This window comes from Coenobita brevimanus, chromosome 22 (genome assembly GCF_032717465.1).
Source record: "Coenobita brevimanus isolate Jiangsu-jjx chromosome 22, ASM3271746v2, whole genome shotgun sequence".
In the NCBI taxonomy this organism is placed as follows: Eukaryota; Metazoa; Arthropoda; class Malacostraca; order Decapoda; family Coenobitidae; genus Coenobita; species Coenobita brevimanus.
The window spans coordinates 4,564,282-4,582,304 of record NC_136975.1 but is presented as its reverse complement, the minus strand read 5'-3'; the positions used below and the strand labels follow the sequence as shown (position 1 = coordinate 4,582,304).

At 42.4% G+C, this 18,023-nt stretch overlaps 1 protein-coding gene across 2 annotated transcripts in view; it reads right to left on the bottom strand.

The window, feature by feature from the left end:
- Nucleotides 1–1,414: 1,414 nt before the first annotated feature.
- Nucleotides 1,415–18,023, bottom strand: part of LOC145392510 (histone-lysine N-methyltransferase SMYD3-like) — a 40,327-nt gene continuing 23,718 nt past the window's right edge. For both annotated transcript variants that reach the window (XM_080266899.1, XM_080266900.1), the window contains 5 exons: nucleotides 16,224–16,400; nucleotides 8,981–9,119; nucleotides 8,010–8,180; nucleotides 4,372–4,534; nucleotides 1,415–3,603 (listed from right to left, as the gene is read on the bottom strand). In XM_080266899.1, coding sequence (XP_080123025.1) covers nucleotides 2,715–3,603; nucleotides 4,372–4,534; nucleotides 8,010–8,180; nucleotides 8,981–9,119; nucleotides 16,224–16,400 — 1,539 coding nt within the window. In that variant the 3' untranslated portion in view covers nucleotides 1,415–2,714. The remainder of the gene's footprint in view (nucleotides 3,604–4,371; nucleotides 4,535–8,009; nucleotides 8,181–8,980; nucleotides 9,120–16,223; nucleotides 16,401–18,023) is intronic.

Below are 18,023 nucleotides of genomic sequence, written 5' to 3'. Positions count from 1 at the left end.
TATATATATATATAAATATATATATATTTATATATATATATATATATGTTCATTCATTCATTCATATATATATATTCAGTATCTATATTTTAATAACTCCATTTTCCGACATCACTATCCAGTTTATTGAAGTGAGTTTCACCCATTCAGCAGTGTGACTTTTTAAGATTATTTTTGTTAACTCTAAATAACATAATTCAGTTTAGGAAAGACTTACAGACTCGTAGAAAATAGCTAAAGCCTTCAGTAAACCCTTCAATAATTTTGTGTCTTTCAAGAAGTACATAATCATCTGTCTGTAGCTTACCTGAGGTGAAGTTACGTCCTCTAGATGAAGAGGTAAACAATGCTTTTATAGGTTCCATGTCTTCATGGCTTGAAGTATTTCCCCCTCCTCCTTTCCCGACATTCCACCCTATCTCATCCCATCCCATATCCCTCCATTTCATTCTGTTTCATTCCCTTCCACCCTAGTTCCTCCCATCCCATCATCCCATTCCACCCCATTCAGTTCCATCCCGTCCCATACCATTCAATCCATTTCGTCCCATCCCATCCCATCCCTTCCGCCCAGTCTGTCCCTTTTTCCCCGCCATCCACTTCTTCCACAATATATATTTTCCAGGGATATGTTGGAGTGAGTTTTGCCCCACGCCTTCTGTCGCTCCTATCCACTTCCTTTTTATTTATTTTTTTAGGTTCCATATTATCTCCCCATGAAATAGCCGCCCCATTTCCCACCAACCATTCCTGTTCAGTCCTATCTCACCCTATCCCATCCCATCCTATCCTATCTCATTCCATCCTATCACGTTCAGTCTCATCCATTCCATTCTATCCCACATTGTCCCTATCCCATCCCATCCTATTCCTGTCCCATCCCAACCCGTTCTGTCCCCATCCCATCCCATCCAACCCAACCAGTCTTTCAGAATATATTTGTCGTGTCATTTGTTTCTGCTGTACACCTTCCCTGCAGGTTTGTTTTTCTGTAATTCCGTTTTTCCAGCCTCTCAATTTGCTATCCGGAGACCATATTTCGATTTCGTCTGTTTCAAAGCCACCGTTTTTTCAATCATCGTATTTCACATTCCCGGGGAGCAAAATATTATACAGGATTATTTATATATTGAAACCTGCCCGTGTAGAGTAGTATGCTCATTTTCGTTGTATTTTCCCGCGTTCATTTAACCAAATTACCTTTTTTTTCTCTTATTTAGACAGATGTGTTATTAGTTCCCCTTTCCTTTAGTTTTAATTAATATATACATTTTTGAATACATTACTACCCATAAAGTGTTTTGTGTGTGTGTGTGTGTGTGTGTGTGTGTGTGTGTGTGTGTGTGTGTGTGTGTGTGTGTGTGTGTGATTTCAGCTCTACAGTTGTCTTTCATCCATACATACGTTTCTCGTTCACAAATACAGCTAATTCTTCCCATATTCAGGCTACAGAAAATATATTACAGTAAATTTTTATTCTCGTTATGAGCAACAAATGAGCCAGTCATGCTTATTGCAACACTGTACCCTATTCACTCAAGAGAGACATCTGGCTTCGTGTTTATAAGGCATCCTAATCAATTTACGGGGCCAATAAGCATCCTAAACTGTTAACTATTATCACAGATCATTTTTATTTTTATTTTCTTTCAGTTTAATATCCTCTCTATCTTGATTTTGAAGTTTAGTAGCTGTATGAGCGAAAGTGAAAGTATAAACAAGTGATTTGATACATGACTTAATTTCAGGCAGGTTTATAAATACGGTTTCAGATACCTAAGCACAGTGAACAGGGTATAACATCCTGATACGGGTCCCAGTCCACCACAGCTCCACCACCACTACCTCTTCCGCCACCAACACCACAGCCACCACTTCTACCACCACCCCACTACACCTCCACTACACCACCACCACCAAACCTTCACACCACCTCAACCACCATCACCATTCTCATTGCCCACACACGTGCCGTTCCCTATACCAGTTCTTGCATTATTAGCTATTTTACGCAGACCTATGTTATAATACTCTAATATCACAGCAAAAAGTTATCCTCATAAGCGCTTCGTTGACTCATTAGCCATTCAAGCTCGTGTCTAGTCAAGTTGGGACTCCTGACGTTAGTGTCGTGTGGAGCTTTCCGATGAGCTGCATCATTTATATCATATTGTTGTATGATGAGTTAGTCTCCATTGTTAGGAAAAAAAAAATGCTTTTTCAGTTACTGCGCTAGGAGTTTTATCTGAACCCAATTTTGTGAACTTCAATCTACTGTACTATTATGATCAAACTCAGCTCCACCGTTTGTTCTTCCGTCTCTAAAACGTTTATAATGAGCAGTGCTTTTGATGCAATGAAGTCAGCAAGGCGGTATGCATAGAATTCGAAATCGAGTTGAGCTATTTCGTGTGCCTTGGCAAGCACCGCAGTACCTTGGCACTTTATTTGTAACAAGGGATTTCTAGTAAAGTCATACCGCAACTAAACCGTATTTAATATAGAAATGATCCACCATAAAAGACCTCAGACATATAATTATGGAGGCTTTTATAACAGTGCCCCTCCAGGCAGACCCCAAATTGGTATATCTTACTTCATGGTCGTCGATAGATGTAAGTTTATTCCAGCCCCAAGCAAACCTTCTGTCACTGTTTTGCAGTTGCATTACATCAGAAGTGAATTATACATCTTAGGGCACTGGTCTCCTACCCTCAGCTTCTGCCGCGAGATATAGCGTGAACTGGAGAGTGTGGGAGGCTGCGGACACTATCTTGAACGTGGTTGCGAATCCGGGCGTGTTCGCGGACGTTTGCTTGGGCCAGAACCGGCACGTGTAAGTGGTGTTGTTCCTGGACGACCGCATGTGCGCGAGCGGGGACGGGCACGTGGGCGTACACATGGACGTGGGCATGCACTGGACGGGTGAGAGCCGAGGCGTTGCTGCGGACGTAGCTGCGAGGAGAGGAGCGGGCAGGACTGCTTGTGGAGGCTGCAGTGGAAGTGTGGGTAGGGTGGTGGGTGTGAGTATTGGCGGGGGAGGGTGTGGAAGTGTGGATGGAGTTGTGAGCATGGGTATTTGCTGTGGTAGGGGTGGAAGTCCTAGTGGAGTCGGGGGTGTGAGTATTGTCAGGGGCGGGAATAGAAATGCGAGTAGAGTTGTGGGTGTGTGTACAGGTATTTGCATTGGTGCGGGTGGAGTCGGGAGTGTGGATATTTGCTGGAGCAGGGGTGGAAGTGCTGGCGTTGACGTGGGTGCGGTTGGAAACTTGAACACTCGCTCCAGAAACGTGTGTATGTGCATTGGTGATCGGGCTTGGTGTGTTGGTGGCGGAGAGGGCATGGATATAGGGCGGTGTGTGACGCTCGCCGTAGATGAGGGAGCGTTGAATCTCCACTTTGGTCTCCTCGCTTGCCTGAATCATGAGCCAAGCTAACTCCAGGTACACTAAGGGATGATTGGAGCCGAGACCTGCCTCCAGGATCTCTTCGGCCTCTTTCAGGTGCTCCAGGGCGAGAGAGGACGCCATGTTGTTGAGCTCTATCTTGCCCAACTTCATGAGGAACAACCCGTAGGTGGGATGCTTGGGTCCGTAGTAATGCCTGAGGGGAGAAAACGGGAACAAAATACAGTTAGTGGCGGAAATGCATCACACACACACACACACACACACACACACACACACACACACACACACACACACACACACACACACTGAAGTAGAACGTTTTTGCTCTTCTTACAACCCCAGCTTCCATTGGACGTGAACCTAGTGGGCCGCAGGAAATCGACCACTTAAGCCAGAAGAGCTGTATTTTGTTCTTGCTAATAGTAAAAATAAAAATAAAAAACATTGCTCATCTTTTAGAGACCCGCCGCAGTCAAAGGCTTAAAAAAACTGCATCGTTCACCAAAATAGTATCCTGCGTTAGGAAGTTCTCTTACCGCTAACGGATCAGCAGCCCATCCTTGTTCCTGCCAATGTCTTCGAATTGATTAGGTCAGCCATACGTCTTCGATAGCCTACTGATTGCTGAACGTAGCCTTGCAGATGTCTGTATATTGGCTAAGCCAGTTATACTTATTTAGTATGTACTATTGAGCGCAGACTTGCAAATGTCTGCGAATTACTTGAGGCAACTGTACACTCGATATCACCAGTAATCGGTAACCTTTCCAACAGACAAGGCCAGTGCCAGTGATCGGCCTATTCAATTCAAGATGAAACAAAAGCTAAAAAGGGGGTAAGAGTGAGGATGAGTTGACGGTGAGATGAACTGGAAGACACTGAGAAGCTATGGCAGATACTCCTGGCCCATGACGTTGTCTGCTGGGATGGGAGGGATACCGATCATAGCTTTCGTCTGTACCTGATAGCATTATGGTTGCGTCTGGCGAGGCCCCACGCGGAGTGCCAGCCCCTCATGTTAAGTGTGGCCGTCATCAGTGCATCCAGGGACTTGGCTTTCAGCACGTTGAGGGGGTGCAGTATGTCCTCCTGAGCCTCCACCAAGTCACGCCACACCTCCAGGTCTGTCGGGGACGAAAGACGGATAATAATCTTACGGCCGTATTATTCACCCCATCAGTACGAAGACGCCTTTTGAAGCCAACATATTCTTGCTACTGCCTAACGGTACATATAGTTTAGAGGGAGTTCCACATTGATGAAGGAGTGATTGGAGGCTCTGTCCTGAACGGGCCCAACCATCAGTCCACCAGCATTTTCCATCTGGCTCCCTTCCATTAGTCATGTGAATATACTCGGTTTTTATTATTTTTATAGACACTGACGTTAACATTTCAGTCAGTAATATTTCATGGTTCGCATCTCATCTTTGTTTTCTTGGCCAGAGGAGCAATCACAGTGCTAAAAATACATTGAAGAATTAGACTAGGAGTATAACAGATAGTTATAATGCCCTGAACACCTTTAATTCTTTTGCCTTTTTTTATATGCGTGCATTACTGGAGGAATGCTGCAGGTTAGCTCTTGTTAAATGTAAATTTCGGATCTTCAGTAGGAAAGGTTTCGTACTTCTGGTTTTCTGCTTCTATCAGTTCCATCACTTCAAAAAATCTCGCCTAAGCTGAATAAACTAGTCCTGGGGTTAAAGGAGCCTAAGGAGTTAAACCGAGGGCTTTATTTAATGACGGTTAGTTTTTAAGACCCTTTGTGGATACAGAATAGATTGCATTCCACCTGACATAAAGCAGCCAGCAACGAAGAAGAACAGGTCACACTTCTGTTTTGTTTCCATCACGTAGTTAATTTGGCTGAAACTTGAGTATTTTCTTCATAGCTTTTGCAGGTTCAATATGTCTGTTAATCCCTTCACTATGAAAGGTCTCATTTAAGCTGAATAAAATCGTCTGATGGCTGCATGAAGAAAATGTCATTGCACTGAAGGGGTTAATGGAGGTGCTTTCTGACCCCATCATCATCATCTTCATTATTATTATTATTATTATTATCATTATTATTAATATTCTACTCTCCATGCTTTCCTTGTGTCCAGATCATGCCAATTTATTCCTAGCATTTGTCACCCGTAACTTCAACCCCACTACAGTTTCTCTGAACTTTTATTTCTCTCTCCAATTCTTCAGGTAACTTGACTTGCACTTCTGTCATTTATTCTTCCTGTATCGGCCGCGTCTTACACTTGCAAGTCAAAGTTAACACCACCTCACTGTACTGCGGGGATCTCTCCACATCCCTACCCATATTTCATCTCGTGATCTCTGTTTTTAGTTGCCACTCTGATGGATCCGCTCCTTTCCCGCCCTATTGATTCTAACATCTTTGCTAAATACACATCCTAGAACTACTCCTTACATAACACCTAGTATCTGTTCACTCATTTACCATGATTTTACTCCTCCCCACGCAAATGCTCATATTTCATCTCTCACACGTTTCCACATTCATTAAATTTCCTTCCTCTTTCCCAGGCACCTTAACATCTCCATACAAAAGAGTAGTCAATGCCCAATCTCCTATTTTCAAGATACAGGCCTTTCACCGACCCGGGAATACAGAATACGACTTCCTATTCTCTAAATAACACTGAGCCACTTTTATGAAGGAAATCATTACATCCACACACTAAATCTCACGCCCAAATACACCCTGCTTTTCGCTAACTCTTTTTCTCTGTAGTCTCATCATCTCGGCCACACACCTTTCCTGCGACAATAAGCAGTCTGATACCCCATAAGCCCCTACAATACCTTCTCTCATTATTTGCTTATATAACAACACAGTGTCCCAGTTCCCTTCCCTCCCTGCTCCCGGCCGTTCGCCGCTAACAATCTCAGCAGTTGCTTTCACTGACAACGTATTTGCATCATGCCGTCATAAACAGCAGTTGGAATGACCATCAGCCGACACAGGCCACAGGCGGAATAAATGTTAGAAAGCAAAACAGTGAGAAGGGCAGCACTCAGAGTGGCCTGTAATTTTCCTGTGTGAACATGAACAGATTAGGGACAAATTAGTCCGGTGTTCGATTCACACCACTTCAGGTCCATTCTGTTAGTCATTTCAGCCATGTTTAGGCCTAGCTACGGTAATGCAGGTCATTTTGCATCAGTCCAGGGTCAATTTGAACGTGGGTGTAAAGTGGATATGGGATGAAAAGTAAGAGATGGCAAATGAAAAAGAGTATAAGAAGGAAGGAAAGTACACCAGTTTGAAATGCGACTCACACACAAAAGAATGTAAACAAGAGACATAAATATTAAGAAGAGATGATAACACTGAACATTACGCAGGAGGGGGAGTGTTCTCGGGCCGCTCACACTCTTGACTAAATTTGCTTCTCCCTTGTCTCTCTTCACCTAGCAGCAGAAATGAGGACGTGCATGTAGCATCGAGTATTACTGGTCGGGGGATGATTGGGTCATAATAAAAGTTAATTGCCTGCCTTAATGACCCTCCTGGAGTCAAGAGGCATAACTCCCAAGCCTTCTTCTGTTTAAAGGGAAATGTGTCAACTTTAACTACCTCAAAAAGTGAAAATTAGACAGGGAAAATAAAGGGGATATAATGGAGTGTATCGGATTAACTGCGACCTACAACAGCAACCCAGACTCCCTGCCAGCATTACCTGGGTTCTGTTCGTCAAACTGGCTCAACTTCTGCCTGGTGAGGTTAGTAATGCGACGACACTCTTGCCTTCAGGTCATCCCCGTGATTCTTGTCGCCATCAGCCTCACGGGGTTCGATTCCTTCGCCCGCAGTTTCGTCTTTGCGAGCGGAGATACGTGGCGCAAAAGATGGAAGACGAGGGAAAAGGATGCAAGACAAAAATCAGAACTTGACGAGACAATAAGCAAACATAAGTCAACTGAACCAAATTAGAAAGGAAAAGTAAATTTTCAAGGAGAGAAGAAAAATGAAACAGAACATGCGAAGCAAGAGGAATGCGTCAGCTTTAAAACAACAAACGAAGACTCTCAGCAAACTTCAGGTAAGATACAAGAGGATGGAAATGAAAATGAACATAAGAAGGAAAGGAAATGTGTCAGCTTCAGCTTGAACTCACAAAGCATGAACAGCCATATTATAAACCTTGGGATTGCAGAGGGAAAGCAAAAACCCCTCGGTATAATATCGTTAATAACCATATGACTGAAGATTAAAAAGGAGCTTGAGTTTTCTACCTCGTGGCTAATTGCACTACGCACAGAGGAATGCAATCAGACCACATCCTAATAGCGTAGGCATTAATCGGTTCATTCCGTTGACATATTTTTAAATATTCGTGCTATCTTTAGACGATATTTTATCTCAGGAGAGCTTCATAGCAATTGAGGAGTTAATAAGGTTATATTGTATACTCCTCCAGCTCTGAGAGTTTCTCGTAAGCTGATTAAAAGTCTTAGGAAACAGTAAAAAATGGGGCAAAGGAGTTATAATTGACCGTCATAGAAGAGGGGTATTCCTCCACCCTCACGTACTCAGTTTTAATAATATGGCCGAATGACTCCCTGGCAAGAGTACCTGGGTCCTGCTCGTCCAACTGTGCCAGCTTCTGCTTGGTTAACTTGGCAATGTAGCGGTAGTCTTGCCTCAGGTCGTCAGGGTGATTCTTAAAACCACACGCCTCGCACGGGTCGATTCCCCCGTCCGCTGTTTCGTCTATGTATATGGGGGCGCCACAGGTTGGAAACCCTGTAGAAGAGGTGAAGGTTACGCACTAAAACCTGTAGAGTTTTAAGTTACACAATTAAACCTTTTGAAGTTCTACGTAAAACACTAACGCCTGTCGAAAGGTTATGCACAGGGAGATCTATAGAAGTTATAAGTTACACACTAATTCCTACAGATGTCATGGGCTACACACTAAACATGTAAAAAAGTTAAGATTATACAGTAAAACCGATGAAGGTTATGGGTTACTTACTGAACTATGTAGAGGAGTATAAAGGAAAGCAAAAAGACAACAAACTTTATGATCCTTTCGAGACTATTTGCTACAGAAGTCAGTGACTTTTGTATCCTTTCTGTGAGTCGAAGATGAAGACTGCAAAGCAAGAATGTTCCCCCACCCACAAAACCCTCCATCCAAAGTCGGCAGGGGAAACAATGACAGAGACCATCAAACAGCAAAGAAAATTTTTTTTTTGAGATTTCATGGGAAAGGACGAATGTAAAAGCATATTCTACATTGTCGTAATCTGTAATGGAAAACTGACATTAACCTCATAAAGATGTGCTGTTGTATTTTCTGCGATATGGATGAGAGAAAAAGTACTGACAGGGTCTACACTTCGTGGAACACTCGTGGCGCTCCCCCCGTACCACAAACACTTCTATAAACAATAGGTATCATTACTCCAAGTATATCTGAGCAGTTGTCTAATATGTAACTAACACTGCTAAAAGCACTAACGTTGCCACAGTACCACTGGCACATACTAACATTTGTCTGTATATGGTTAACGCCACTCAAAGAACTTAACACTTCGTACCACAAGCAATAGTGGAGGTGAGGAGGTCCTGCTCATCGTCCCGACACAGGCGACAGTCACACGTGAAGTAGTAGTGACGTCTTAGGAACTCCTGTCGCTCCTTCCTCGTGTTCATTACGTCCAGGTAGCTGATGTGAACCTGCTCGTGTGGAGAACAAAGACACTGTATAAGAAAATGTCCTCAGATTGTATTAACTCCTTCAGCCTGGCAGAGCCCCCAGAAATACCAAGGGGGTTAATGAAGGAAATATCTAGCTAGCTCCTCCAGTATATAAGTTCTCATAAGCAGAAAATTATCGCTAAGAAAAAATTAAGAAGACGTCCTCGGGCTGACGGTGAAAAATGGGTAGGGATTCCTTACAATGGGTTTATTACAGATATTTAAGCCCTAGTCTTTTCCCTTTTTTAATATTATAAAAGCAATGTCGTGACTTTTGTACAGTAGGGGACAAAAGTTGGCCTAATATGTCACCTCTTCTGCCTTTTACTTTCTTCCGCAGGCTAATATTCCTCAACTGAGAGAGGCTTGTTATGTTTCTCTCCCCATAGATGGTTCTCTTTGATATGCGTCAAGGAGGAAAGTGACTTGACATGCCTGAAGAGAGAAGCAGACGCAGTGGAATACTAGACTCACTTCTGTCACTGATTGCGTTTTTATCGGTTATGCTGCCAGATTATCAGCACATGACACTCCGGCTCTTAGTTTCTCTTTTTATTCGTGGAAAAAACTGCTTTAGCACCATATGAAGTGCTTTCCTAACATCTCACTTAAATAAGAAGTTTGCCCTGTCCACAGTTTCTCTCTCTCTCTCTCTCTCTCTCTCTCTCTCTCTCTCTCTCTCCTTATCTGTCATTATCACAAATTATCCGTCACTCATTTTCATCGAAAGTAGTGTTTATGTATCACGGACTGCGTTTCGAATTACGTGTCTCCAGAATTCTGGTTCATGTATTTCTAGAAACCAAAGACACGATGCTGTATAAGCGGGGTTGTCAGCACATTAGTAGTAGTAGTAGTAGTAGTAGTAGTTGGTGGTGGTGGTGGTGTCCCAGGTTCATCTGAAACGTGAACCTGGTGGACTGCAGGCTGAGTTTTCCTTTTTTTGTAGCCCCCCTTCCTCTGTTTAGGTGACAGGAAGGGGAATGAAGGATGTTTGTTTAAGAAAGCAACTCCATCTCCCTGTCATATTGGTGCCATCACGTGAAGGCGTCCCTCACCAGCACCTGTCAACCCAGTAATCCGTGAGACTAGCGTAGGGCCAAAAGCTCCTTGAGTTACCAAATAACAATGACAAGGTTGACGTCCAAGCTGAGACTGTCACATTACTCAAGCCCTTCCCACACGCTGATGCCAGTTTTCAGTCAGACATTGAGGTTCTCTGTAAAAACTTGGCAACACTGGATGCATTTCGAAATATATCACAGTGGACGTCAGAGTGCTATGGAGGTGAACGGTTTGTTGTGGGAACGCTTGAGGAAGTTCAGATAATGTGAGAGGTGACTGCAGCAGTTATGGCAGAAATGGCAAAATAAACTAAACAAGTCCCAGAGACTATTTTTCACATCGTTACAACCTGTAAATCCGTCTGTTAAAGTAAAGGAGATACAAGGGGTTTAAAGTTTCAAAAACAGAAAATTTGTCATAAGTCGGCCATCTTGGATTTTTTCAAAATTTCGAAAAGACGGGCATGAACCTCCTATATGGCTCAAGAATCATGCAAAATATGAGAAAATTCTAACAAATGGTTTCTGAGATACAGCGTGGAACGGACGGATGGACGGACGGACAGACGGATGTGACCTAACATGATTCCAGTTCGTGATAAACGAAGAGAAATAAAAATGGGAAAAAGCAGGGGATTGTGACCACTAGACTGGGGGAGTAGGGGTGTGACAAACAGGCCATAAGCTGTGGTTAGGGTTGGGAATGAGCGCACGGACATAGAGACATCTCAACACGACAGAGAACTGGCACCGATATAGACTTATTAGAGTGAGACAAGAAGAATGATAAAAGGGCAGAAGACGCGATTGAGAGTATTAAGAGATGTAGAGAAACAGACCATCCTTTCTGAAAAGTTCATACCAAGCTAAATGAGAATTGTGCAAGATGAAGAACGTAAAGCACATGAGACCTGTGCTCACCTCGTATCACTTAGTTCACAAAGTAGTTTCTTCCGTACTGTCCTATTCTGTCACTCGCATCTCCACTACCCCACTTTGCATTATCCGTATCTATCCTACTCCACACTGCCATCCTTATTCTTTCACAGTCTTAATTCATATTCATTATTTCATTCAATAACATCCCTTTCTTTACTCCTTGGCTCTTTGACTTTTAAATCTTTGTTGCTTAAGTGTGACTTTCTTTACTACTTCACATTATTTACAATCCTTTCATACTCTCTTGTGACCTCTGTTCTTCCAGTACTTCCTTCTTTGACCTCCCGACCTCTTCTGCTTCAGTCCATGACCCTACCTCCTTCACGGCCTTGACTGAGACCCGTGCTTCAGCTGTGACCTCTATACATTGACAACCTCATACGGCACCTCTGTTTACATTTCCTCACTCACAGAACGACACTCAGGCAACAACTACCCCACTTTTTGACCTCCACCTCCTGTCCTTTATGTCACACCCAGTTACTCCTTTCTCTTCCCCCGTGTCCCTTCCCTCACCGACCCTGTTTTCACGCTGTCTCCATGCATTGTCCTTTTACTCTTCACTGACAACCCCGTCCTGGACTCCCCTCAATCCTCAGAATCAGCAGTCTCTTCACTCACTCCTTCTTCATCCTTCATCCACACCAGGCCACATAGCTCATCCCCTGGCCTGTCATTCATCCGTCACGGGCCGTCACCTTCTGGCACTCCCTGGCACCATGACACCGGGACGAGGCACCAGATGAGTGGATGCTTTGGGAGGCACTCTTTCATATCCCGTCCCCCTCGTATGAAGTAAAGCATGACGGAGGGGAGGGGTGCAGTCAGAGAAAAGTAGGTAGGAACAGATTTGAGAATGAAAAACGAGACAGAGATGGATTACTGGTAGATAGACATAGATTTCTTCATAGAGACAGAAAGACTGAATAAGTGTAATGAGACAGAGAGACAGATACAGAGAAAGATTGGGGAGGGGTAATGTGACAGAGATAAATTGATTATAGATACATATATAAATTCTTTCACTGAGAGAGAATATATGACTGGAGAAGGATAATGAGAAAGTTATATTGATATTAAATAGAGACAAATATACTGCTTCATGTAGAGAAAATAAGATAATGGAGGATAATGAGACAGACTGATGTTAAACAGGCAGATAGATTGATTGTGTCATGTAAAGAGAAGAGAATATTGGAGAGGAATGGATAGATAGACGAGTATATGAATGGCAGATAGAAAGACAGAGAGAGAGAGAGAGAGAGAGAGAGAGATTGCCATTAACAGAAATATAAAAACATGGAAATAAAATACGTCGAGTGGGTTTAGTAGGAAAAAACACTGAAATATTGGATGTATAAATTATGCTTTAAAAAACCATAGCCATCATTTCTAAGCATTACTGTTGGTTGCGACTCCCATCCAATACTTTCACCCTGGAGACGTCTTTATTATTATTATTATTATTATTATTATTATTATTATTATTATTATTATTATTATTATTATTATTATTAATCATCATATGATTGGTCTGGGCGCCCACCATCCACTCACTCGACGTAGTGCTGCTTTGAGTGTCTGCACTTTCCTCTCTTCCTTCCTTCCTCTTCTGTCTTTCTTTCCTTCACTCTTTCCTCTTCCTTCTGCCTATGGGTGACTTTACGCTCATCTTCTGTCTTTCTTTCCGTCATTCTTTCCACTTCCTTCTGCATATGGGTGACTCTGCACTAAGTGATAAGCCAATTGGTTTCTTGTACACCAGGAAACCATTTACTACACTGGATTGTAACCACATAGCCAGATTATGGCGCCTGACGGTTTAGTGGGTAATTAAGGCGCTCCAGTCGGATTGAGCCTGTGTAGGTTTATATCCAAGGAGTGGTTGGGGTTTATATTATCCGGAACACAGAAAAATAAGTCAGCCACGCTATCACAAGAACCCCCTAACCTGTGAAGCTGAAATATTACGACAACATAGCCTTAAGGTGGACACAGTGCGGAAAGGAGTATGGTTCTAATCGGCTAATTATTCTGTGAGATCATGAGTAAAAAATTAGGATGTCACCTGTTTTCCAATAAGAATGAAAGCAAGAGACACCAAACTTGATGGACTTATGGACTGTAATGACCTAAATTGACTTGCACAAGATCAGTGCCTTGACATCAAAGTCCCTTTATAGGTCGGCTTCTAGTATGCAGTGGCTGTGAGAAGTTTTTCTTTTATCAAAATTGTCCTTCAACAATTTTACGGTGTTCTGTTTATCGATGTTGTTGTTGTTGTTGTTGTTATTATTATTATTATTATTATTATTATTATTATTATTATTATTATTATTATTATCATTATCATTTGCTACTTCCAGACTGTAATATTCAACCTAGGAGATCCCCCTGGTAGAGCAGGACATGAGGAAGACGTAGCTAAACCCCTCCAGTTCGAAAAAGCGTCTCCTAAGCTGAATAATATCGTCTGGAGATACCAAGATTAAGGCATAGAAAAAAGATTATCGTAGTGAAGGGGATTCGTCTGTGGTCAGTCCTCCCTTAACTCCTTCCTTGTGGTGACTTATTCTTTATTGTTTACCCTTGCCGATGAAATAATCCCAGTAGTAAAGGGGCCAATAAAGGACAGATCTAACCCTCCCAGTTCACAAATATTTCTCCTGAGCTGAATAAAATCGTCTGGAGAGAACAAGAATAAGATTTTTAAAAAGGGTGATTGGAGGGAGAGACCGCGTAAAATGAGATAGCCGTGAGGAAGAACCGTAAATAGTTAAGTTATATATATACTTAATGAGCCAGTGGGGGCTGTGAGGGTGGTGGTTTGAGAGAGAGAGAGAGAGAGAGAGAGAGAGAGAGAGAGAGAGAGAGAGAGAGAGAGAGAGAGAGAGAGAGAATCTGCTGGGGAGATCATTAGATGAAATGATAGGGTGTGAGTTGTTTGTGAGTGATAGTCAGGTGCCAAATATTCAGGTGGGCACTTAATCATTTCATTACGACGGCAATTTTCCTGAATTCTTGCTGTTTTCAGGCGATTTTATTCAGGTTAAGACGGGTTAGATATACTATGCATTAAACCATTGCTCATGCAGCCTTTCCTATAAGTTGTTCTCGGGTTGAGGGGATTAACAGAAGGGGAGGTGGCAGGGTATGGGTAGCAGGGGAGGATGTCAGGGTGGGAAGAAACTTGGTTGTTGCGGGGAGGAATCTGGTGGGTTGAAAAGGAATGGTTGAGACGGGGAGGGTTTTTGTAAGGATGGAAAGGAGCGGTCGGGATTGAGGGGAGTGGTCGGGATGGGGAAAGATATGGTCGGGATAGGGAGGGATGTGGTCGAGGTTCGGAGGGATGTTCGGGATAGGAAAGGATGTGGTCGAAATATATATATATATATATATATATATATATATATATATATATATATATATATATATATATATATATATATATATATATATATTTTATTCACCAGTGGGAATGGAAGTCGGGAAAAGTGGAGATATTAGTCAGGATTTCTGGCGTGTGTGGTGGTGGAGGGTGCCAACAGAGACGTAAAGGGAGGGGATTCTGATTCTTGGAAGTGGCTCGGCAGCTGAACTTAACGACCCATGGTGCATGTATGTGTGCATGAGGTGGCCTATTGGTGATTCACCTGCTCGTCTTGCCACCGTGACAGTGACCTCGATTTTTATTTTCCTCACTCTTCTCTCCTTCTCACTCTCTTTGTCTGGTCTGTTTATTCTCGTAGCCTTATTTGTCTCCACTCGTGCCTTTGGTATGCCATTTTTTCCTCATCTTCCATGCAAAAATATCTTGTTTTATTTTAATTTCTGTTTCTCTGTCCATCTGTATTTCTGTATCAGCTGTATCCGTCTGTTTATCTATTTATCTCTACCCGACACCGCAGCTGTGAGAGGTGGTCTTGAGCAAAAAGCATCTGTTATTAATTTTCTCTCAATCTTTCCTTAAAATATGCCACCTTTTCACTGATACTCTAAGCTCTAATTTTTCCGCCTTTTTTTTCTCGGTCTTTCCCTCTTCTCTTTCCCACAGCTCACCTCTCATTCGTTTTCATATCCTCTCACTCTCCATATGCTCAGACCACCTGATGTACCCACTGACATAATATCCCAGCAAAGAGCATAACAACTGACCTGAATGAAACGCCCCTAGCATGTACTAAATTCCGACGATTGAGTAATTGCGTCCAAGTGCTGACAATAATCGGTATGTTTCCATCTTTTGCTCATAAGAGGAATGCTGGATATCAGGGAACGGGCTCTCTGGTTTGTGTCCAGAATCTGATGCACTAAAAAAAAAGTTCAACCTCTCCGTCATTATTAGCCCGTTTAGTTTTTTTTTTTTTTTTCGTCTTCAGTTAACCAGTTTCTTCTTGGTTTTTAATTTTCGTGCTTTGACCCATCTCATTCCTCTCAGATTTTAGCTTTCTATTCTCCTTCACCCAACTTTCTCATTATGAAGAGTCGCGAGTAGGTAATTCCCTTTTTTATTCTTGCACAGCCTAATTACTATCCCCATCAGGCTGGAGTGTAATGCTTCCTTCTTACCTTATCAACAAATATTTTTCATATATTATTCTTATAAGCATCACCCATCAATTCCTTTTACCCAAACTCCCTTTTTTCCCTTTACTTCCCTACTGTCCTTTTACTTTACTACCTCTTCTCCAGTGACCTCCCTCTGTTCTCCCTTTAACCTGCATCCTAGACTTTCTTTACCCAGCTCCACCATCTCCTTTTATACAGCGTCATATTCTCCCATTTCTTAACCTCCTGTTCTCCCTTCATCCTGCTTCCTGTTGTCTTTATTCTCCCATTACATAGCTACTTCTCTCTCATCTCCTCCTCCCTTTAACCCTATTCTCCCATTACGATGCATTACGAGTGCTTAGCTTCCTAATCTTCCCAAATTTACCCTGTGCGAGTTTTATCCCATTAACCCAACTCCCGAATCTTCCTTTCCCCAACCCCCTCTTCTCTTCAAATTCACACAGTCCGTTTTGAACCCCTGCCCAGCTCCCCAGTCTTCTGTCAAACTCGCTACTCCCCCAAAGCTCACCCTGTCCCAGTCGAGGTCAGGCCAGTTGACGAGTGAGCGGACCACCAGCTTGTTACCCAGGAAGGACACGAAGGCGTTGGCGGTGCAGGCGTGGTCGATGATGGACGCCGCCAGGTACAGACTCATGCCGATAGGAGTCAGTCGGTCGTCCAGCAGGCAGAAGCTGTTCACCAGGACCTGAGTTCGAGGGGGAAAAATGAAGTGTGATAGTTGCAGGGGGGAAAATCTGAAGTTAATGCAGTTGGAGCGGAGTCTGAGTTGAAGGGGGAAAATTTGAAGTTCATACATCTTGAGCAGGACCTAATTTGGAGGGAAAAATGGGGGCTCGTACTGCTGGAGCAGGACCTAAGTTTGGGGGGATGGAGGGGGAGAAGTTTAGGTTGATGCAGCTGGAGTAGAACTTGAGTTGACAGGGGATGGTTGCAGGTATGGCTAAAACTAAATCTCAGATATGTCTTTCCTCACCATCGACGTCGTAAACAGTCTGAGATAGTTCACTGCAGAACGATGGCCTTTTCAGACTCTCAACACGCTGTGCTGAACTATTGGATCTCAGCTTGTTACTTTGCACTTCTGCAGTTCTACAAATTTGATCTCTCCATCTAGTTTATGACTACCTTTTGTTCTCTGTCCGTATTTAGGCTGCCACACAGTTACCCTGGATGTCTATCGCTCATCTACGCTAAGGCGGATGTGACTTGTTCACATCCATTTTTACCTTTAAATTGTTGCTGATTATATTCTTTAATTTCGCCTTTTCTCCTGTCCAAGAGGCTGTCCTATAATATCTCCATGAATCCTTTACACAATGCACTCCATTCCTTTCTGAGTACTCTTAGTTTACGCTCTAAAGATTTCTTGGACTCATGGTTTCCATTACATAAATTATTGTAGAACAGAAATGATATAATAATTATATATATATATATATATATATATATACATTCATTGCCAGACGCCATGTATCCCAAACGGGGTGGCCAAGGGCTTAGAGTTAATTGTTTTACAGGGAGGGGCACTAATCCTCCACCAACCCCACTTGACACGTAGGAAGAACGTTATTCCAACAGCATCTGGTGTTCCCAGGCGGTCACCCATCCAAGTACTAATCAGACCCAACGTTATATATATATATATATATATATATATATATATATATATATATATATATATATATATATATATATATATATATATATATATATTACTTGTTTCTTTTACAAAGAAGTATATTTTCGTCCTTCATTGTTGTGTTGTTACCCCAAATCCTCTAGTCCATACCCATTCTTCTCTTGATTTCGTCGTCATGAACTAAAACTACCAGAATTTCCTTTCCTAAATATTATACTATTCTGCACCTTGTGATTCATCATCTCTTATCTGTACAAGGAGGGTCAAAACATACTTGTTAAACGTAACTTATTCTTTATATTCTAACCTGCTCTCAGACTGTTGACTGTTTCGTTCAGCTATTATAATTCTTCAAATTCCTCCCATGAATTCCGTAACAGAAATCAGTTTGTTGCCAGGAAATCGAAAGTTGTACAGTTGCTCACCGCTTATGTTACCTACGTTGCCATCCAGTTATTTAATCAAAAAACAAAACAGTCCTCAAAGCACTCATTGGCGAAGTGGTACCGGCATCTCTTTGTGTAACACTTTTTTTTTTTCCTTTTTAATTGGTGTTTCTAAGTATCCAGCTTAAGCTCGATGGTGAGATCGTCTATTCCCTCTCTATCCTTCTTCAAAAAACATTCATTACTTTTGCCAGCGTATTGTCTCTTTCTTTATCCAGAACCG